General features: G+C 42.0%; 2 protein-coding genes across 3 annotated transcripts; both read left to right on the forward strand.

The window, feature by feature from the left end:
* Nucleotides 1-2,279: 2,279 nt before the first annotated feature.
* LOC143128966 (sialic acid-binding Ig-like lectin 14) lies at nucleotides 2,280-7,325 on the forward strand. The gene is made up of 9 exons (XM_076289874.1): nucleotides 2,280-2,313; nucleotides 2,483-2,534; nucleotides 2,733-3,059; nucleotides 4,141-4,491; nucleotides 4,561-4,815; nucleotides 4,992-5,261; nucleotides 5,811-5,892; nucleotides 6,050-6,098; nucleotides 6,324-7,325. The coding sequence occupies exons 2-9, from the start codon at nucleotides 2,492-2,494 to the stop codon at nucleotides 6,375-6,377; spliced, it is 1,431 nt and encodes a 476-aa protein (XP_076145989.1). The 5' UTR covers nucleotides 2,280-2,313; nucleotides 2,483-2,491; the 3' UTR covers nucleotides 6,378-7,325.
* Nucleotides 7,326-10,588: 3,263 nt separating this feature from the next.
* Nucleotides 10,589-21,204, forward strand: LOC143128982 (HEPACAM family member 2-like). 2 transcript variants are annotated; one of them, XM_076289875.1, is made up of 10 exons: nucleotides 10,589-10,617; nucleotides 10,776-10,839; nucleotides 11,509-11,821; nucleotides 13,856-14,200; nucleotides 14,276-14,530; nucleotides 14,651-14,920; nucleotides 15,515-15,596; nucleotides 15,753-15,807; nucleotides 16,226-16,423; nucleotides 20,097-21,204. In XM_076289875.1, the coding sequence occupies exons 3-10, from the start codon at nucleotides 11,752-11,754 to the stop codon at nucleotides 20,100-20,102; spliced, it is 1,281 nt and encodes a 426-aa protein (XP_076145990.1). In that variant the 5' UTR covers nucleotides 10,589-10,617; nucleotides 10,776-10,839; nucleotides 11,509-11,751; the 3' UTR covers nucleotides 20,103-21,204. The 2 variants fall into 2 exon arrangements, with proteins under 2 accessions (XP_076145990.1, XP_076145992.1); XM_076289877.1 differs by having other exon boundaries at nucleotides 16,229-16,423.
* Nucleotides 21,205-22,418: the final 1,214 nt, after the last annotated feature.

The raw sequence follows: 22,418 nt of genomic DNA on the forward strand, positions 1-22,418 counted from the left end.
GGATGTTGCGTGTTTGTAATGTGTCTGAGTGCAGTGTTGCATGTGCAAAACCCAAAGTAAGAATGGCCCTCCTAAGGGGAGAGGAAGCAGTCCTCTTATCTGGACTCATCAGCTCATTAAGTCCTGAGCACACCTGAAAACAAGTAGACAACAAGCAGAAGGCTATACAGGCCGTCACACCCTCCCCCATAAAACAGAAACCATAGGTTTCTGAATTTTAAATGAATAGGGCCCAAAACATCCAATATGGACAAAATATTTTTATTGCAATTGTTAAAACTGTACACACGCGAGAGGTCGACTCCCTCAACACCAGGGACATCTTATAGTGTCCAAATCACTGTCACATGAAAATACTCAAACCCAGTCATCTATGCACTGAAACAGATAAGGGTGGAGACAATATTTTCATACACTGTTTAGCTGAGCCTCTCAGTTTGCCTGAGATTCAATGAGTGAATTCACCTTGTGGTCAGTCACGTGACGAAGGAGAAAAAATAATGAAAACGATTCAGCTAAAAACTGGCAGTGGTATAGTTTCTGAGAGTGTAGTATAATGCTGCAGCAGTAGACATTATGAGCTAACACAAACCCTTAGCCAAGAAACACTCAGTTGCTTAAAACAGCATCAAATTAGTTTAACTGACATTCAGCACCACAGGAACAGAGCCGTGTATCTCAGATTGGATCTTTTGCATTTACATCATTAGTGGCAGCTTGCCCTGCATCCACAAGAGGTAAGTTCAGCCCAGGATGGTGAGGCCTCAGACGAATGGCCAGCATAAGCTTCTGAGAGGCCTCAGATAGACGGCCAGTGTGAGGAGAAGGAGCCATCAGCTGTTGGGCTCCTCCCCCACTCAAGAGGAGATGACGACTAGGACTTGCCAGATCATGCGATATGGGCCACAGAAAGGAAACATGAAATGAGGGTCATTTTTAGCACCGTGTGGAGATGGTATCAGCTGTTAGTCCCTCCCCTCCTCATGTGGTGTATGTGTGAACTGACGCACTCAGCCTCTGTGCAGCAGAGAGGATGCAGTATGAAACACAGCACAAAGAACCATTAAAGGGATATTCCACCATTTGGGGAAATACACATATTTTCCACCTCTCCTCGAGTTAAACAATTGAGTTTTACCTTTCCCCAGTTCATCCAGCCGTACTCTGAGTCTGACAGTAGCACTTCTAGCTCCAGCTCATTGAATCAGATAAGATTAGACCATTAGCATCTCTCCTATAAGCTAACGGTCTAATCTGATTCAATGAGCTGGAGCTAGAAGTGCTACTGTCAGACTCAGAGAACGGCTGGATGAAAAGTGGAGTATCGCTTTAAGAACCACCGTTACTATTTCTATTGCTACACCCACTGTATACTAGGGATAAATTAATGCACATTGAAAACAAAATGGTAAGTAAAATATTATGCAAAAACCAACAATTAAGAGAAAAAAAAAAAAAACGTAAAAGCACAAACAGTGTACTTCCCTTTCTTGTTCTAGTCGTTGGCATCCATTAGATTTGTGTTATAATGAGAGAGGTGAGCTGGTGATGGAGCCGGTTGGTTCTGGTTCTGACACATTGGTATCAGCAGAGGGAAGGAGATGATGAGAACTGGACAGATGTAAGACCTTGTTGGAAAGCTACAGCTGGAAGAGTGCATTGCTCTGCTGAAGTGGGAAAGGCGTGTGTGTGTTTGTGTGTGTGTTAATTGCTCTACTGAAGTGGGAAAGGCATGGGTGTGTGTGTGTGTGTGTGTGTGTGTGTGTGTGTGTGTGTGTGTGTATTGCTCTACTGAAGTGGGAAAGGTGTGGGTGTGTGTGTGTATTACTCTACTGAAGTGGGAAAGGTGTTGGTGTGTGTGTGTGTGTGTGTGTGTGTGTGTATTACTCTACTGAAGTGGGAAAGGTGTGGGTGTGTGTGTGTATTACTCTACTGAAGTGGGAAAGGTGTGGGTGTGTGTGTGTGTATTGCTCAGCTTAAGTGGGAAAAGTGTGGGTGTCCTGGATGGAGACATGACAGCTCGGTCACCAGCTTGTCCCTTGTATGATTGGACAATGGACAATGGTGGCTTGAGACTTCAGACTGGAACCAGAACAACAATATGGATTTTAAATACTGTGTAATTGTAAGTCCTGTTACACAAGAGAGTGAGAGGTGAATATTTATGTTTGTGTGTGTGTGTGAGAGAGAGAGTATCTGTGAAATGAGGAAGGATGAATTACCCTCCTCATACCCTGTTTCCTTACAGAGCTGCATTTTCACTTTCTCTAATGTTTCAGTGTAGTCTCAGACGATTTAGAAGTATCAACTGGGGTAAGTGTCAACACAAATGTTCATAATACGAATGAACAAGTGAAAACAGTGTATTACCGAGTTGAGATGATGATGATTATGATGAAAAAATATTATATTATTAAACTGTGACTGAGAAACTGCATATTATTCATAAAATAGACTCTAAAATGCATGAACATCCTGGCAGGTTTTCATTATGCACAGAATCAGATGCATCATTCTGCTGTTATGCACACTAGGTATGTACATGTATATCATATTGTAACACTGATCTCTTGCTTGGGTTGCTTTACCGTCTTATGTTTGTGGGAGTGTGCATAAGTTTAATACTGTTGTAAGTCTGTGAGTGTGCATGTGTGTGTGTGTGTAAGTGAGCCAGTGAGTTCTGGAGAATGAGTGTGTGCAGTGCACCCATGATGAGTGTGTTTGTGTTTCAGGTCTTCATGCCCAACCACCCCTCACTGTGACCTACTCTCCTCAGAACATCTGTGCTCTCACAGGCTCCTCAGTGCTCCTTACCTGCCGTTACACACTTCCACCACCCTACAGTTTTTCTAGAGGATATTGGTACAAAACTGATAGTCAGAAACATGAGACGTATGTACGAGCATCTGGAACTCGTATTGAGTATAGCTACACCTCTCCAGAGTGTAGAGTGAGAATAAGCAATCTGATTCCTAGCGACTCTGGTGTATATGACTACAGAATTAGCAGACATATCACAACCTTACAAGGAAAAGATAGAGTTACTCTCTATGTTTCAGGTAAGTACACTTTTTGCTTGGTTCATAGCTTTAATTGTAATAGTAAATGTTTTATACCAGGATCAAGAGAGAGTGTATTTTGCACTAGTATAAAATGGGTGCTGTGGTGATGCATGCTGTGTTAGTGAGCTATTATTGCAGCCCAAAACCCCCTCTCTTTTGCAGAAGTAACCAAAAGGTTTAACCAAAATGGTGGAAGCTAAAGACTAGCCCTACATATAGCTTGGAAACATGTATGAGAATAGAAGATAAATATTATTTTTTAAATGTCTAAACTCCCCTGATGTGCACCCATTTTTTTTTCATCACTCCAACCATTTAATATTGGCCTATTAAACTGAGAGCCATACAACAGTGCTGGGTAACACACACACAATTACCCATATCATGTGAAGTGAATACAGGGTTAAGGAACTTTTTTATTGCCTAATGTGCATAGACTGGGGAACATAGAACATTGGAACCTAGAAGTGGGTAGCATATGAAGCGTTGTCATTTCTCGGGAATAGAACCCTGGGAACACAATATCTTACACTAACTTAGACAAGACTAACAAACTCATTTTAGTCTTAATTTTATCACTTGAACTTTTGAGTCTGAACTGATGGACTACTGGGCTACTGAGCTTCTTGCCTGTCATTTATGTTGATTGTCAGTATCAGAGCCAGAGGCATTAGATAAATCAGGTTAATTCAAATGCAATTAGATAGATAGATACTGTAGATAGATAGATACTTTATTGATCCCCAAGGGGAAATTCAAGGTCTCAGTAGCATACAGACATCACACACAGCAATCACTAACAGCAGAAAAAGTAATTAAAAGTTTGTAATATATAAAAAAAACACAACAAGCAATAAGGACAGTAGAATATAAAGAATATAGGACCCTGGGAACATAGGGATGACCCCAATATTCATAACTTAGTCAAGACCAACAGATGCATTTTATTCTTCATTTTAGCATGTTGTCATTATCAGGCATTACTAGATAAATCAGGTTAATTAAAATGTAATTGTGTGTGTGTATGAGAGTGAGAAGTTTAGTTGAAAACTTTAATATATCCTGCTTTCCGATCTAGATCTTCCACGTAAGGACTGTTGGGGAGTGTCCTACTCGTCCACCAGCTTCTGTGTCTCGAGGGGCTCAACGGTGGACATTCCCTACACATACGGATTCCCCACAGACCAGACAGTCACCACAACACTCTGGTACCGAGAGGTGGAGAAGGGTCAGGAGCCTATAGACCTGCGTCTGGAGGAAGACTATGAGGGCAGAGTGGAACATCTCAGTACTGAGGAGCATAACTGCACTCTGAGAATCAGAGACGTGAGAGAAAGTGATTCAGGACAATATCGATTCAGATACAGATACAAGACAAACAAAACAGAAGGGGCCTTCACTGGTGATTTGGTGACAATCTCAGTCACAGGTAAGTACATCAGTTAAGTTATAATGTATAATAAAGGTTTTAGAGAGTAACTCCTGCCATTTTTGCCAGAACTGCAGGTGTCAATGACAGCTGATACAGTAACAGAGGGACGCAATGTCACACTGACCTGTGATACGACCAGCTGCAATCTAAAGTCCGACACCACCTTCATCTGGTACAAGAACACACAGCATACCAGACACAGAGCCATCAACAACACCCTCCACCTAAACCCAGTCAGCAGTGAGGATGCAGGCAGCTACTCCTGTGCTGTTAGAGAACATGAACAACATCAATCACCTGAGGCTGCTTTACATGTCAGATGTATGTGAGAGAGCAGCCACTGGATATTAACTGTTTAATAAAATGAAACTGATTAATGCCAACAAAGGTTAAACTGATTATTCAGTATGAGACAAAAAATGGCCAGCCTTTGAAATGGACCGAATAGATAAGAGGAAAAACAGTCTGAATGTAATTATTGGTCTTTGTGTTGGCAGATGCACCACGGAACACCGCTGTGTTTGTGGATCACCATGGTGAAATAGTGGCGGGTGAGTCAGTGAATCTGACCTGCCGGAGTGATGCCAATCCACCTGTACACACCTACACCTGGTACAGGAAGACGGGAACTCAAACCTCACTGCTAGGAGGAGGCCAGAGTTACGTTGTCGCTAACATCAGCTATGAGACCAGTGGACTCTACTACTGTGTTGCACAGAATAGTGTTGGTGATCAGCACTCAGCTGCTGTGTCAGTGCCAATAGCAGGTAAGATCACCTTTTGTCAGATTATTCAATCGTGTGTCGGAGTCAATTGTGCACTCTTATGACAAATGATTGTTTTCTCCCTGTTTGGAGTCCTAAGTAAACATGCTACTATGGATTAGTGTAAAAGCAAGTGGGTACCGATTAAAAAACTGTATGGTTTCAAGGCATGTACTGTACATGCAAGCAACTGATCATTCACACGTGTTAGCGTACTCCCTTTCCCACAACAGAATACCACATTGGCATTGTGGTGCCTTATGTTCCCTGTGATCCTGAGGGCAAAGACAACTAAAATGATATCATGCTGAATCAGCAAAGGGAAAGGGAGAAAACTTAGAGTGATGGCAACCTGGTGCCCAAACAGGGACATGAGCCCTACTCTCAGAGTAAACACCATATGGTACAGAACTAATAGCATGCTCACTAGCTCTCTTGCCTCATATTCCAAGGGTTCATGATCCAAGCCCACTACTTTGACTAATACTACTGTTAAGCTTTAAGAGTAGTTTTATTGGTCACTATTGTGAAACACTGTGATTCTGTTTATAGGGCAAGGCTGGGCTAAGTATGTAGCCATTAGGATCCTTATTGTAGTAGCTCTCCTGCTGCTCCCCTACCTTCTGTGTCTGAGGTGAGAAAACATTTTCCTCTAAATTACTTTTTTTGTGTGTAAACAACAGTCATTATGGAACCAATACAATAATGTGGTAAATATATAATATGGTATTATATGTTTTGTTGATTTCCCATGATAACTGGTCCTAAGTCTTTCTTCTCCACAACTGCAGGTGTAAATCTAGCGCTCCCCACAAAACAGGCAGCACGATTTCACAACAGGTGAGCAAACTGACTGTGCTAAAGAGAAACTATGAAACAAACTAATCAAGGACGGCCCAAACGATAGATTCAGTCTAGACTGGATTGTCCTAATTATTATTCTTATTGCAGCACTATACGTTTTGGTCCAAAATTAGCAAGCTGCTTAAAAGACTAAATTCTAGGAGCTAGATATTTTTTTTATTTTTGGAGTTACTGTTTCCTCAACTTCCTCTTTTCATCCAGGAGGCAGACTCAAGCCCGGTGTACGACAACATAGTGACCTCTGACTCCTTATGAAGACTGAATGCAGATGCAGACGCTTGTATTGCTATCTCCCAGTGGTGTAGTCTAGGTTTCTGCAGTGGGTATACTGGTGATATTGATTAGGCAGCCTGTAGAGCGCAGGGTGAGGGGTGGCAGAGTGCTGCCTTGTTGGACAAGAGTGCATTTCATCTTTGAACTGAATTATTAAAGGGTTTCATATTGAAGCATATACTATGTCACCTATACTACTGCCATGTATGAACTGTAATGCAAACTTATGAGAAACGGTGACCAACTTTATAAGAGTTAGACCTGAATTCATGATGTATCCTGTGTGTAGATTGAATTCAAGATGCATACCATTATATCTGCCTTTTGCTTGTTTTTATGTTATTTCCTTTCCATTGTATCCAACACTCTGTTACATGACTTGGACTTGACTCTGAACTCTGTGGGAGAGGCAACCTTTTTGTGGGCAATGTTTGTAACTTGTGGATTTTTAGTAGCCGATGATTTGTTAGGGGATGATTTTTCCTCCTTTAAAAGGCACATTCTCCCGTAGTCTGGGGCTTGGACTTCTAATTGGTCTTTACTTCAATTTCATTTCTCTTTCTCTTTACAATCACCCCTTTTATCCCCCTCCAACATGTTCCCGACTCTTCTTGTACTTTTCTTTACTCTTTCATTTCGCCTCACGTCATCCTCGTCGGGCCACCTACTAAACGCTATCCACAGAGCGGTCCCAGCGCACCTGCTCAAGAGCAGCCATCCCAAACCACTGGGTCCAGGAGAAGACAGCGAGGCCAAGGAGCCTCACAAGATCGGGCAGCGTGACTAATTATTTTCTATCCCTTCTTTTCCTTTACCTCTTTCTCCAATGCTGTGTTTTTAGTACTCAGATCATTCAGGTTAGATTAATGTGCCTCTTGCTTTTTATCATGTAATCAATATATCATCATATAAAAGTTTACTTTATTCTAACCTTTTTCTCTGGTGTTCTTATTCCCATTTCTATGGGACAGGTGTGATTCTGTGTTAGAAAGCTAATGTTTGGTTGTGGTGATTCTGCAGATCATCACAATGAAACCAATGCTTGCGGTAATTCTATACTATATTCCATGTTCCAGATAACCTCTGGGACCAAAACTATCCGCACGTTAGCCATACTGACAGGGCCTAGGCATCAGGGGCGGAGCTACGTGGTGGCCAGGGGGGGCCACGGCCACCACTGGTCAAAGCTTGGCCACCCTGCTGGCCCCCCCAGCTCCGTTCAGTGAAAAGTAAAAAAGAAAAAAATAATTGCTGCCGTTTTCGACGGCACTTTGCCAACACTTTGCAAAGCAGGGACTGAACCAATTACTGCACTCTATCTACGACCATTGGCCCAGTCAGGAAGTGTAGCCCACGGTTGTGATCAAATCGTGATAGGCTAGGCCTAGTGCAGCAGCAGCAGCGGGACAATTCAAGTCATCTGTTAAAAACACTGACTACTACTTAACCTCATGCAGTAACAACATGAGTTGATGATGAGTTGGAACATTAATGCTAATAAGATGTTAGGATGTGTCACGAATCATAGCCAAGTGAGCTGCGTTGGGCTGTCCTTAGGTAGGCTCTGACATTGACGTGTGGGGCTGACCAGAAATAATCGGATGCCTGCGGTAACGCTGTTACAAAAATATTTCGATAAAATTCGGGTGAAATGCAAGCATATTAGGCACATATCATGGCTCCAATAAAAGTAGGCTAATGGGGCCTAGGCTAGGCTACTTTATATAAAAAACATAATTTGCTGACTGCGTGTTGTTCTTGCCATAGCTGGTCAGGCAGAGGCTGCTTTGCCTGAGTTCTTTGTTACATTGCTCCAGAACTGTTCATCGCAGCGAGATGAAACTTTAATTGCGTGACAGAGCAGAAGTGGGGCTTTCCAACGAGACTAAACTCTTGCCTGTGCGATCAAGTATGAAAACAAACAAGCGCACCCATTAGGCTACTCTCGTTTGAATTACTCGCGAACCCGTGATCGCATAGATATGGCAAGCATATCAGAAGAAAGAGGAGAGACAGGGCTATCTATTGGTACCAAGTATATCGATGCTTCTGGGCTATAAAAACAGACAACGTGACTGCAAAATAACATCATGTACAAAAACCAACTATCGTTTGAATTAGGCCCTATTCACGAACCCGTGATCGGATAGATATGCCACGCATGTCAGATGAAAGAGGAGATACAGAGCTATCATTTGATACCAAGTACATCCTTCTGGGTTATAAAACAGACGAAATGACATCAAAATAATAACTTCATATAGCTCCACTTTCCCCACGTTTTTGTGTGTTGTAGTGGCAAGGCATGTTCATAATCCAACGCTATCATGTGTTTCTCTATGGCAAAGTATGTTCATAATGCGGTTTTGAGATCCCAGCAAATTCCTGCATGGCATCCAATTCGAGACTCACATTGCATCCCAATTTATTCGACAAAAAAACACCTTTTTGCCTTCACTTTGTTCATGACAATGCAGTAAAAAGTTGTTTTAGAATCATCATGAGTGTACACACAGAACACGCAAACTCGGGTTCAGTCAGGTCAGATCAGTGCGTGTCACAGATATGGAGCGCAGAAAGGGCATTTTTCATTACTAAATAAAAATGGCATTTATTTCAGTCTAGGGTTCTAAGGGTAAATTTCTTAATTCAGAGCCATGTTACTTACAGCCAAGTACTTAGAGTGGATATCAGAAAGAAATATAGTTTGGCCATCAGTATAAGATTAAATATCTGAATACAATATTTGTAGTATTTATTATTGTTCTTTAACATCATTTGAATAAGACTGATTAAGTAAGGTGCATTATCATAATGTACTTTTTTTATAGCATTGGCTTATGGAAAATGATTTGGAGTGGACAACAAACTGACCTGTGTATCAGTGTTGGCTTTACACAATTTATTACCATTATTAAAATAGGCTATCCTAATCTTCAAAACTTTTTGAGTAGTTTTTAAATAGTAGTTTTGATTCCCAAGTGCCACCCCAATAAAAAGTCTGGACCCAGCTGGCCCCCCCTATAAAATAATCCTGGCTACGCCCCTGCTAGGCATAAACAAAATACCTCTGAACTCGTGTCAACTTCTAATGGGGAGACCTGCCTAAAATAGCCAACTTAGGGTTATATATGACAAATAAGTGAGACGTGCGGCTTTACCTTTATATCGGGTCCTTTTAGTGACACATGAAAATACTCAAACCCAACTTTTCCACCTATGCATTGTAACACGTAAGGGTGCACCTTTGTTAAATTAGGCCCTTGCACAGTTCCTTGGTAATCATCACTAGGTGGTGACCTTATTCACAAACACTGTTTGGCTGAGCTTCTCATGAGATTCAGTGAGCAGATTCACCTGGCCTGGTGGTCATGAGATATCATGTGATGAAGAAGTTAACAAATTCAAATTGTAGCTAATGACTAACAAGGGCATACTTACTGAAAGGGTAGTATAATGCTGCAGCAGTGGACATTATGAGCTAACACAAACCCTTAGCCAAGAAACACTCAGTTGCTTAAAACAACATCAAATTAGTTTAAGTGACATTCAGCATCACAGGAACAGAGCCATGTATCTCAGATTGGATCTTTTGAATTTACGTCATTAGTGGCAGCTTGCCCTGCATCCAAAAGAGGTAAGTTCAGCCCAGGATTGTGAGGCCTATTAGCTGGTTTGATTTGCTTTGAGCTCAATGAGCATCAAACCAGCTAATAGGTTAACGGAAATAACACCATGCCAATCTCTAGTTATGGGGAAGGGTATGTGATGATGTGGGGCTATTTTAATTCCAAAGGCCATGAAATAACTGTCTGCCTGCCTCTAAGGGAATTTAAGGGTGCTAATACTTATGACCCCTGTATTTTAACGAAGAACATTTATTTATGTGTGATACATTATTCATTCACAAAGAAAATTGGTGTCCTTAAAAGTTGGATATTTCCTCATGTTTTACTTAAGGCATTAAGATGTAATTTCCAAAAGATGATTTTATATTCCCCTTTTTACTCAACTTTAGCATGGGTGCCAGCCAACACTTTTGACCATCACTGTATATCTGTATCTCTGTGTGTGTGTGAGTGAGTGAGTGTGTCAGTGTCATAGAAACGAGGAAGTAGAAATGATCTCATCAGAGCACTAATAACCCTCCGTTTTCTTTCAGAGCTGCATTCTCAGTTCCTCTTAAGTTCCACTGTAGTCACAAAACGAAGTATCAACTGGGGTAAGTAACAACGCAAACATTCTTATTTCAATTGATATGAATAGACAAGCGAAAAACGTATCGCCGAGTTGAGATGATGATGATGATGATGTATGAATGAAACTGTGAGCCTATTAGCAGTGAAAAGGCTCCTCTAAAATGCATGACCATCCTGGCAGGTTTACATTATGCCCAAGAAAATGCATGAAATCAGATGCATCATGTCGCTGTTATGCACACTTGGTATGTACAGTACATTATATTGTATATTGATATTTTGCTTGGGTTGCTTTACCATCTTATGTTTGTTCAACAAACATAAGATTGTTTATTATTTGTGGGCAGCCGTGGCCCACTGGTTAGCACTCTGGACTTGTAACCGGAGAGTTGCCAGTTCGAGCCTCGACCAGTGGGCCGCGGCTGAAGTGCCCTTGAGCAAGGCACCTAACCCCTCACTGCTCCCCGAGCGCTGCAGTTGAAGCAGGCAGCTCACTGCGCCGGGATTAGTGTGTGGTTCACCTCACTGTGTGTTCACTGTGTGCTGTTTGTGTTTCACTAATTCACGGATTGGGTTAAATGCAGAGACCAAATTTCCCTCACGGGATCAAAATAGTATATACTTATACTTCAAGTGTGTGTCAGTTTGTTGATCCAGAAAAAGCTAACTCATGAAGGTTTTGATTAACATGCAAACACACACAGGCGTCGTTTAGGTTAAATGTGGCTTCTTGTGTTTGTGTGTGCGTGTGTGCTTGTGTGTATGTGTGTGTGTGTGTGTGTGTGTGTGTGTGTGAGAGAGAGAGAGCATGTACAGTATGTGCATGGGTGAGCTAGTCAGTGAGTGATGGAGAGAGAGTGTGTGCACCCATGATGAGTGTGTATGTGTCCATGATGAGTGTGTTTGTGTTTCAGGTCTTCATGCCCAACCACACCTCACTGTGACCTACTCTCCTCAGAACACCTGTGCTCTCACAGGCTCCTCTGTGCTCCTTACCTGCCGTTACACACTTCCACAAAACTACTATTTTAAAGCAGGATTTTGGTATAAAAATTCATCGCGTCTACAAGCATCTGAACCTCGTACTGAGTATGACTCCTCCTCTCGTGATTGTAGAGTGAGGATAAACAATCTGATTCCTAGCGACTCTGGTGTATATGACTACAGGATTACAACAACCGACAAGTCTTCCACAACCTTCCAAGGCAAGGATGGAGTTACTCTCAGGTAAGTACACTTTTTGCTTAGTTCATAGTTTTAATTATAATTGTAAATGTTTTATACCAGAATCAAGAGAGGGTTTATTTATTTTGCACTAGTATAAAATGGGTGCTGTGGTGATGCATGCTGTTAGTGAGCTATTATTGCAGCCCAACCCCCTCTTCTTTTGCAGAAGTAACCAGAAGGTTCAACCACAATGGTGGAAGCTAAATACTAGGCCTACTTGTAGCTTGGAAACATGTATAAGGATGAAAGATATTCAAATCTCTAGACTCTAGACACCCCGTTTTTTGCTATTACTCCCAACCATCATGTAATATATATATATATATATATAGCAGAGCTGGGCAATACAGTTACCCATATCGTGTGAAGCGAATACAGGGTTGGGAAACTTTTTTATTGCCTTAATAATATGCTATGCTAGACAGGGGGACATAAAACCCTGGGAAATTGGACTATAGAACTGGCTAGCATATGGAGCTTGGTCATGTTATCTGGGAATAGGACCCTGTGAACCTAGGGAATATCTATGGTACACTAACTTAGCCAAGACCAACAGACCCATTTTAATCTTCATTCATTGGGACGGTGGTAGTGTAGTGGCTATAAGGAGCTGGGCTAGCCTGAATAGTTGTAGGTTCAATTCCCTGTTGTGCCTTGAAATATAATTGACAATGTACTGTAATTGAAATATAATCGACACGTATTGTAGGACACTCAAATGGATGAAGGTAAAGGTTCATGATAACACATTAACTTTGGAGTCTGAACTGATGACTGACTACAGGGCTTCTTGCCTTTCATTTAGGTTGATTATCAGAAACATTAGATAAATCAGGTTGATTCAGATGTAAGTAAGTAAGTAAGTTTAATTTATAAAGCACATTTAAACACAGCATAAACTGATCAAAGTGCTGTACAGCGGACAACTAAAGATAAAGACTACGACAGATAATACAGAAAAACACATTGAGCCAATAGTCATAAGAACATAAAACATAAATATAAGGAAAACTTCAATATCAGGGCACACAACACAGACATACATAGGATGAGCAGGAGTACAGGGTTAGGGAACAAGGAAGGCCATGGAGTAAAGATGGGTTTTTAGCCTGGATTTGAAGGCAGAAATGGAGGGAGTAGATCTAATATCCAGGGGGAGCTGGTTCCACAGACGTGGAGCAGCAACTGCAAAGGCTCTATCACCCCTCTGTTTGAGCCGTGAGCGAGGTACAGTACATGCAGAAGCCCTTTGTCTGAGGATCTCGGGGACCTTTGAGCTGAGAAGGGCTGTACAAGGTCGGTGATGTAGGTTGGGGCCTGCCCATTAAGCGCCTTAACCCATTCGCGCTGGATGCTGCATGACGCAACATTGACCCTCCCGCTGGATGCTGCGTACCGCAACATTGACCCTCCCGCTGGATGCTGCGTAGCGCAACATGATTTTTATTTCATGTTTCTAGGTGCTACAGAGGCTTAGATATTACATTTTGGTAGACGTTGACAATTTTTTGTATGTTTTCAGAAAACCCTCAGGAAATAAGGTTATTTAGTCTAGAATGCCATAGGATTCTATAGGCGTTTTTAGCAGGCATTTTAGGAGTAAATGGGTTAAAAACAAATAATAAAACTTTAAACTGAATCCTAAAAACAACTGGGAGCCAGTGCAAGGAGGCCAGAATAGGGGTGATATGTTCAAGTCTCCTGGTGTCAGTTAGTAGACGCGCAGCTGCATTTTGGACCAGCTGCAAACTGGTGACTTCTGTCTTGTCCCTATTTAGCTGGAGGAAGTTGTTAGCCAACCAAATTCTAATGTCTTCAAGACAGACCAGGAGAGATTGTATGGAATCCCTAAATTTTAGAGGCAAGTACAGCTGTGAGTCATCTGCATAGAGGTGGAAAGAGATGTTATGCTTTCTTATAATGTCACCCAAATGGTACAGGCTGAAGAGCATAGGACCCAAGATGTAATTGTGTGTGAGTATGAGAGTAAAAAGTTTAGTTGAATGATGTAATGTATCCTATCATCCAATCTAGATGCTCCACGTAAGGACTGTTGGGGAGTGTTCTACTCGTCCACCAGCTTCTGTGTCTTGAGGAGCCTAACGGTGGACATTCCCTGCACATACGGATTTCCCACAGACCAGACAGTCACCAAATCATTCTGGTACAGAGAAGATAAGAAGCGTCAGGAGCATATAGCCCTGCGTCTGGAGGAAGGCTACGAGAGCAGAGTGGAACATCTCAGTACTGAGGAGCATAACTGCACTCTGAGAATCAGAGACGTGAGAGAAAGTGATTCAGGACAATATCGATTCAGATACTTGACAAACAAAACAGGAGGGGCCTTCTCTGGTGATGTGGTGACAATCTCAGTTACAGGTAAGTAACTTAGAATATAACATAACTTATAATAAATAATAAAGTTTAAGAGCATAACTCCTGCCATTTTTGCAGATCTGCAGGTGTCAATGTCTGCTGGTACAGTTATCGAGGGAAGCAATGTGACACTGACCTGTAATACAGCCAGCTGCAACCTTAAGGCCAAATCCACCTTCATCTGGTACAAGAACACACAGCCTACCAGATACAGATCCATCAACAACACCCTCCACCTAAACCCAGTCAGCAGTGAGGATGCAGGCAGCTACTCCTGTGCTGTTAGAGGACATGAACAACATCGATCACCTGAGGCTGCTTTAGATGTCAGATGTATGTGAGAAAGTAGTTACTGGATGTTAACTGTTTAAATAAATTTTAAGTCATAATGTCATTAATTGGATAGATAAATGAAAAAAGTCTGAATATTATTTTGGATCTCATTGTTGGCAGATGCACCACGGGACACCACTGTGTTTGTGGATCACCATGGTGAAATAGTGGCGGGTGAGTCGGTGAATCTGACCTGCCGGAGTGATGCCAATCCACCGGTACACAACTACACCTGGTACAGGAAGACGGGAACTCAAATCTCACTGCTAGGAGGAGGCCAGAGTTACATCATCGCTAACATCAGCTATGAGACCAGTGGACTCTACTACTGTGTTGCACAGAATAGTGTTGGTGAACAGCACGCAGCTGCTGTGTCAGTGCCAATAGCAGGTAAGATCACCTCTCGAGACTGTTTTTCACTGTCATACTGTTATTCATAAACTCTGTAATGATGACAAAGCCTATTCTCTTTACAGAGAGATTTCAAATTTTTCATCACAGTGTGTCAGAGTCAGTTTTGCACTCTCATGATAAATTATTATTTTCTATTTTTTTGGAGCAAGTAAACATACTACTATTGATAAGTGCAATAGCTATTAGGTACAGAACTGCATGTTGCATAGCATAATATAGCATTCACATGTGTTAGCCTACTCCCTCTCCCACAGCAGATCACCACATTGTCATTGTGTTGCCCTAAGTTCTCTTATGACCTTGAAGGCAAAGACAACCAAAACTCAATCGTGTTGAATCAGCAAAGGGAGACAAGAGTGATTGAAAAACTGGTGATCAAACAGGGACATGAGCCCTACTCTTGGAGTAAAACCGTACAGAACAGAACTACTAGCATGCTCGCTAGCTCTCCTGTCTCATATTCCAAAGGTTCATGATCCAAGCCCACTACTTGGACTAAAATATAAGGGTAATGATTGGTCAGTATTATTGAATATTGTGTTTAAGTGTACTTAAATATTCTGTTTACAGGGCAAGGCTTGGCTAAATATGCAGCTATTGGGATCCTTATTGTAGTAGCTCTTTTACTGATTCTGGGCCTTCTATGGCTGAGGTGAGAAATAATTTCCCTTCACATTAATTTTATATGTGAACAACAGTCATTATAGTAACAATGTAATAATGTTCTAACAACACTGATAAGGTATGATACGTTAATTTTGTTGATTTCTCATGAAAATTGGCCCTAAACCCTTGTCCTCCACAACAGCAAGCAAAAATCCAGCGCTCCCCCCATAACAGCAAGCACGACGATTTCGCAACAGGTGAGCCGTGCTTAAGAGAGACTGTCAAACAAACTAATCAATGACTGCATAAACAACACTGACACATGATAGATTCAGGTAGAATTATCCTTATTATTATGATCTCAATGCAGCACTATAAATGTTTTGGTCTAACACTAGCGAGCTAGTTACCTAAAAGGCATTGCCACTGCCAGAAGCTTACTAATATGCTGACATATATATTCAGAATTGTTGTGCTGTGAAAAGAAATATAGATTCCAGGTAGCCCGGTTTCATCAGAGCAGTTCAACTTGTGTAATCTCAGTGAGAAAATGTCCAAAGGCCAGGCTAAACTCTAGGAGCTAGATAGCCTACAACTCTGGAGCTACAGTAGATAGCCTACAATTAGTTGTTCTTTTTTTAGTTGTTGTTTGGACAACTTCCTCTTTTCCTCCAGCAGGCAGACTCAAGCCCGGTGTACAACAACGTATTGACCTCCGACCCCTCATGCAGCCGGAACACAAAAGCAGACGATGACGTCCAGTATGCCAACGTTACGCCCATACGCCGATGTTCAGCGTCCTCGCACCCAAACAACACAGGAGGACGTTCAGTACTCTTCAGTGAATTTCTCCAGACCAAAGGACACTTTCCAGTGAGTAGTTTTACCTTCATCATACTAACTTAATGCACAAACATAATGTGACATATCTGTAGTGTTTTGTTAGGAGAGAAACGTAGGTAATATTTTTACACTTTTACTCACCTTTTTAAACGCAAACATACACAACCAACACTGCTAGACTCAAACTTCAGAGTGCTTTGTCTGTGAGGTAATGTAGTAGCCTAGAAATCTAGACACACCCTAGCGGCGGCAAATTCATTTGCTCAGCCTGTACGTCTAGTAGCAAACCATAGGGATTTCTATTGGCTGACGCCGTGGACGTCATCCAATCACAGCGCTCTATTTTGTTAGAGAGTCTTAAGGCGGGCTTAACAGGATGACGACAGTCCTGCGACGGTGAACAACAAGGAAGGTGGCTATGGCGAACGAAGAGCGGTTGTTTGAATCGGCATTGGCGTCAACTTTGGAGGAGTTGGACTTGTGCTTTTCTTTGAAAGTTAAGCAACACAATGCACTTAAGTCATTCCTTTCGAACAAGGATGTATTTGCCGTTTTGCCAACCGGATACGGTAAAAGTTTGATATATCAACTTGCTCCGCTTTGTTCTGATTGGTCGTAGCGCTGGCCTATTACCCTGGAAATCCAGAGTTCTCGTGAGAGCACAATTTGAATTGTGCCCGCAAGATACTCTGGCCACGAGCAATGATCCAATGTTCCATATGTGTTGTGCATGCATAACTTGAAAAGAACTAGCTCCAGTTATGTAGGAACAGTGAAGGTAACGATCTCTTGTGAAAAACGTGAACTTGAAGAAGTGAAAATTGAACAATATGAACTATGAATATTGAACAACTTGAAGCTACATCTATAAGTGTGAGCATGCTTGACAAAATATGGGAACAAAACATGGGCTATGTGCGCCGCGGTGGGCTTTGCCGCGATTATGGACACGTACCAAATGCGTCATGTGAAACGCCTGTGGGCGCATTGGAGGGCCATGAGCGTCCCTCTCACACGATAAAGGTGTTGAAAACGGCCAATAAACTCCTCTAAGCAGGCAATAGATGGCATGGGCATGTCACATATTATTGTCTTTTTGATTAGGCCTACCAAGCACATATTCACGTTTAAATGAAGGTTACTGGATAATTTAAAACAAAAGCAAATTGTCCTGAAAGCATCCGATATGTCGCCCTTGGATTGAAAGTCAAAACTTTGAATGCGTCTTATGAAGCATTGGAGAAAGCCATGAGCGTCTCTCTCGCAAAATAAGTATAGGTATAAGTATATATACTCTTTTGATCCCGTGAGGGAAATTTGGTCTCTGCATTTATCCCAATCCTACTAAAAAATTTGTGAAACACACTCAGCACACAGTGAGGTGAAGCACACACTACCTGCAACAACAGCGGGAAAAAGATTGGGACTAAACGTGCATTATGAATATAATCAGTGGGAGACAGTGACACCCTCAGTGTGTTTGAAATGTCCAGTCGATTGCGCAATTTGGTCTTAGTTGCAGTCATTGCCGAAAACCCGGCCTCGCATAGATACGGGGTGGGAAACGTTTTCAGCGATTTTACGGCTATCTCGGGATATTCTGCTTTGGTTTTGATCCAAAAACCCGCCAGAGAGGTTTCCTTATACACACTCTTAAGACCACCGTCATTTGCAATTTCGATCAACTGCTCTTCCTCCTGCGCTGACAAGTTAGGTCTATTCGGGATATTGACAAATGGGTTGCGGACCCACTCATTGGTTTGCCAAAACCCCCACTACTGTTTGGAACATATCAAATACACCCCGGTCCACTCGTCGTCCCCACAAATCAAGCTTGGCTTTAAATGCAGCGACTTTATCTGCCAGTTTAAAGACAGTCGTCATTCTCCCCTGGAGTGACAGGTTGAGGTCATTAAGCAACCCGAATATGTCACACAGGTAATCCTCATCACTAAAATGTGCAGCTAACGGTGACTTTTTTCTGTAAGAAATCTCTGCAGCGGCTCTCGCAACTCAAACACTCTGGCCAGTGACCTGCTAAAGATGCTTGTTTTTTGTTGTTCATTCTAGCAGTTTAGCTAACTTCGTGTGACACTACCGTTCGCCAAGAACTGATCAAGTGAAGTGAGCTGCCCTGAGGCTGTGCAGCGCTGAAGGCAATTACTGTATGTAAAAGTGTTGAAGGCGGGACAGACAGACGTAAGAAAATAGACCTTGCATAATGCAAACATGCGTGCAATCAAACAACTGCATATAGGCCTATGCCATGTAAAAACGTGACATTATTGCGAATTAAATTTAGTTTAGTTTGCATGCATTTTTTTTTTAAACTCATGTCGTAGGCTACGGCCCGGTTAGGAATGTCCTGCGGCCCGTACCGGGCCGCGGCCCGGTGGTTGGGGACCGCTGATCTAGAAAACATTGCAAGATGGCTACCGATGAACACCAGTTGTTTGAAACGGCTTTGGCCGCTACAATAAAGGATTTAGATTTGGCTTTTCAACTAAAAGAGGAGCAGAAAATCGCCCTCAAATCGTTCCTTTGCAAGAAGGACTGGATACGTCACACCGTGAATTGTTGTGATTGGTTGTAGCGTTATCCAACTGCGTGCAGTGAGAGTTTCAAATGCATGTGTAGCAGGTAGACCTTCTCTGCCTGCTATTTACCATAGCACCTGCAAGTGCTAATGAAGGGGGCGGGGCATATAATCAATCTGGCACCAGTGGAGTGCTACTTAAGAGGGGCAGTAGTAATGTAGACTCCACTGGTGTACCCCCTGTCTGTGCTACCGTCAGGTATGCTGTCTCCCCATAAACATTTGTTTTTTTTGTTATGTATATTGTGGTGTTCATTGTTTAATCTTCTGTGTTCTGGTCTTTTAGGCAGCACGGTCATGCTGATGGGGAACATGGGTCGTGCTGCTGTCTTGTCTTGTCTTTTCTTTGCTTTGGTTATTTTGTGTTTGGTTTTTGTGTTGCCTGTCTTGTCCTTTTGTTTGTAACTTTTATGTTTATTTAGTAGGGAGGTGGCTCTGAGGGGGGCTAGTCTAAGCACACGTGTGGTGTGGTTTTGTGTATTGCTTATCGCTTTGCGGTGTGCCTTTGCTGTGTAACAGGTGAGCCTTTCTTGATGCTTGCATGTAAAATATTGGTGTGGACATCCATAGTTGCCACCCTCAGATCCCCACTGCCCAACCTTTTGTCTTAATAAATATTGTTTTCCTGGAATTCGTGTCTCCACTGTGTAGTTACGAACCTGAAAGCGGTACAATCTCGTAAAGATTCCCTGACGCATTAGGCTTTAGGGTGGCGTAGTCAGGCTACTGTGATTGGCCCATTGGCCCTTCCTATGTATCACCTTGTTACACATGCTTGGTGCCGCCCCTCGAATTGGGCCATTTTCATTACTCGTGGCCAGACCCTTAATCTGAAAGATTCCAGGGTCTGGTTTACCAGGCTACTGGCCTATTGCATGCCTAGGCAGTTTGAAAGACAATTCTCTGCCCGCCCCTTGGATTAAGCGAGGTGAATGGGTCGATTCCAGACTATACATTTCAATGATATAGGACGGCCCGCCAGGCTAGTAATGTAGGATATCATATACATAGATGCTGTGTGTGCGATGTGTGTTTAGTTACTCTGATAATGATGTGCAGTTGGTAATTTTGAGGATGATGTGATGAGATGTTTATGTTTGTCTGTAGAGCTGAAGAGGACCCTGCGATCTACAGTACAGTCAACAAACACCCCAGAACATGAATACGATGAGCTTCCCATCAGTGCTTCCCATATGCAAATGCATGTCCTGTGTCACTGGGCTCAAGAACCAGTTTCTACCATTGATATGAAGTTGTTCTGTCCATGCACTTCTAGCCTCTTGGAAAAAAAGTGTCATTGCAACTACCAAGTTATGTACCTGAATTGTTATAGAAAATATATATATTGATGCTTTGTCTGTGGGGTAATGTGCCATGTACACTGATGCTTTGTCTGTGGGTTAATGTGTCATGCATATTGATGCTTTGCGTGTGGGGTAATGTGTAATATGTATATTGATGCTTTGTGCGCGATGTGTGTTTAGTTACTTTGAGAATGATGTTCACTTTGTCATTTTGAGGATGATGTGATGAGATGTTTATGTTTGTCTATAGAGCTGAAGAGGACCCTGTGATCTACAGTACAGTGAACAAACACCCCAGAACATGAATACGATAAGCATCAGTTCCCATCAGTGCTTCCCATATGCAAATGCGTGTCACTGGGCTCAAGAACCAGTTTCTACCATTGATATGAAGTTGTTCTGTCCATGCACTTCTTGCTTATATATGAAGGGAAACATCCATTTTGTTTGTCTATTTTCTTGTGTAAATATATATACTGTATATAGTTTTCACCTGTTATGTTCTCTCTGAGTTTGTGCCCTGTCACCCCATCAGCTGTTTATTTGTTTCCTGTTTTTCAGGAATATTATTCCTCCATACAACAGATGTGGCAGAATATGATGATTAAGAGACATGATTATGAACTTAACCGAAACTTTGGGTGAAATAAACATTTGAAACAATTGATGTTTAGCTTTATGTGCCGCCTGGACAAGTCAGAGAACCAAATAATTGAAGCCCTAGTCAATCCTCTGAAAAGCTGCTACAGATTCACTTATTGGGTTAAGAAGGCATTGGCGCAAATGCCAGTATGTCCTACAGGCTAATATGTGATTTTCTATGTATTTTGTATCTCCTTTTTATACTATGTATTATGTGTGTGTATGATATGGACCTGTGTCTGCAATAAAGCTTATATATATTCCTACTTTATTATGACCGCCGCGCAGCATAGTTTGTGTTTTATCAAGAATCAAACAGATTAGCGTGGCACTACTTTAGATGTTTCATTAATTTACTTGTGCTATTTCGCGAGTTGAGAGATCTTTCGGTTTCACTATGAACTATTATGTTCTTCATAGCCTTGTCTCTGACAAGCTGAAAATAATGAGCGTAGGCTTCGGTGTATTCCCGCAAAATAGAGTCCGCCTGTGAGTCTGCTGCAGCCACAGTCATTTTCAACCAGTATCAGGAGATAACGTTCTAGCCTACTATTTTGCGAGGAGGATTTTTTCTCCTCTGTTGTTCTCGCGTGGTGTTTGCGAATATGTATCAAAACAAAACAAGCGCTTAATTTTGGGTTAAACTGCATTGTAACGCGCGTTACTGAAGTTTGTACCGAGTAAATATTACCCAAATTTTTTTTTGCAATGCCTTACATTACCGCGTTACCGCAAACAGCAATATATTACAGTAATTACATTACTTTTGTAACGCATTACTCCCAACACTGCTATTAATGCACTGAACATTCATCTCTCACGATTTCATAGAAAGACAGAGCAGGAGGTTGCATATCATGAGCGTGAAGGAGTTAATCTTGTATTTACATGTCACCTGTACTATAGTCTTATTATGACCGCCGCGCAGCGAAGTGGCGGTCATATAGGTTTAGTCAGATTTTTTTTTTTTTTTTTCGCATGTCCAAATTTCCGTCAATGATTCCCGGGACGCTGAAAGACCGGGGTAGACGAAACTTGGTGGGCATGTAACCCCATATGGATAGCATGGAACCATTGTTTTTCGTTTTGATCTGTAGCCCCCCCCCGCTGGACTGCACCCCCCGAAAGGAGGGTAGGGCAGACACAGTTTTCTGTGAATATCTCGAGAACTGTAAGGTTTAGGAGGACCATTTTTTTTTTGTATGTTGATCTCAAGGGGCCATGTCAACCCATTCCATAAACACTCATTTCATGTATAGCGCCCCGTAGTTAAACACAAAAAAGTAAAAATGAGGTGTTGTAATCGCAGGTATCTGTGACCTAACATAGTCAAAACTGCACGAAATTGGAAGTGTAGGATCATTATTACACCCAATGAATGCACGCCAAGTTTTGTGGAATTCCGTTCATGGGGGGCCACACAATCAATTAATTTATGTTACTATACACCAACTGGCCTGTAGGTGGCCGGAGACAGTTTTCT

Source organism: Alosa pseudoharengus, unplaced genomic scaffold (genome assembly GCF_046254945.1).
Source record: "Alosa pseudoharengus isolate Yale_2024_CS ecotype anadromous, Long Island Sound unplaced genomic scaffold, YU_APseudo_1.1 YU_APseudo_1.1_scf_1, whole genome shotgun sequence".
In the NCBI taxonomy this organism is placed as follows: domain Eukaryota; kingdom Metazoa; phylum Chordata; class Actinopteri; order Clupeiformes; family Clupeidae; genus Alosa; species Alosa pseudoharengus.

Bases quoted from the DNA above. Each gene is read 5' to 3' on its own strand.
- LOC143128982 (XM_076289875.1), top strand. From the start codon at position 11,752: ATGACTACAGGATTACAACAACCGACAAGTCTTCCACAACCTTCCAAG. The intron at 14,921-15,514 runs GTAAGATCACCT...TTCTGTTTACAG, and splicing joins TGTGTCAGTGCCAATAGCAG to GGCAAGGCTTGGCTAAATAT. The intron at 15,597-15,752 runs GTGAGAAATAAT...CCTCCACAACAG, and splicing joins CTGGGCCTTCTATGGCTGAG to CAAGCAAAAATCCAGCGCTC.
- LOC143128966 (XM_076289874.1), top strand. From the start codon at position 2,492: ATGCACAGAATCAGATGCATCATTCTGCTGTTATGCACACTAG. The intron at 3,060-4,140 runs GTAAGTACACTT...TTTCCGATCTAG, and splicing joins AGTTACTCTCTATGTTTCAG to ATCTTCCACGTAAGGACTGT. The intron at 4,816-4,991 runs GTATGTGAGAGA...TTGTGTTGGCAG, and splicing joins GGCTGCTTTACATGTCAGAT to ATGCACCACGGAACACCGCT.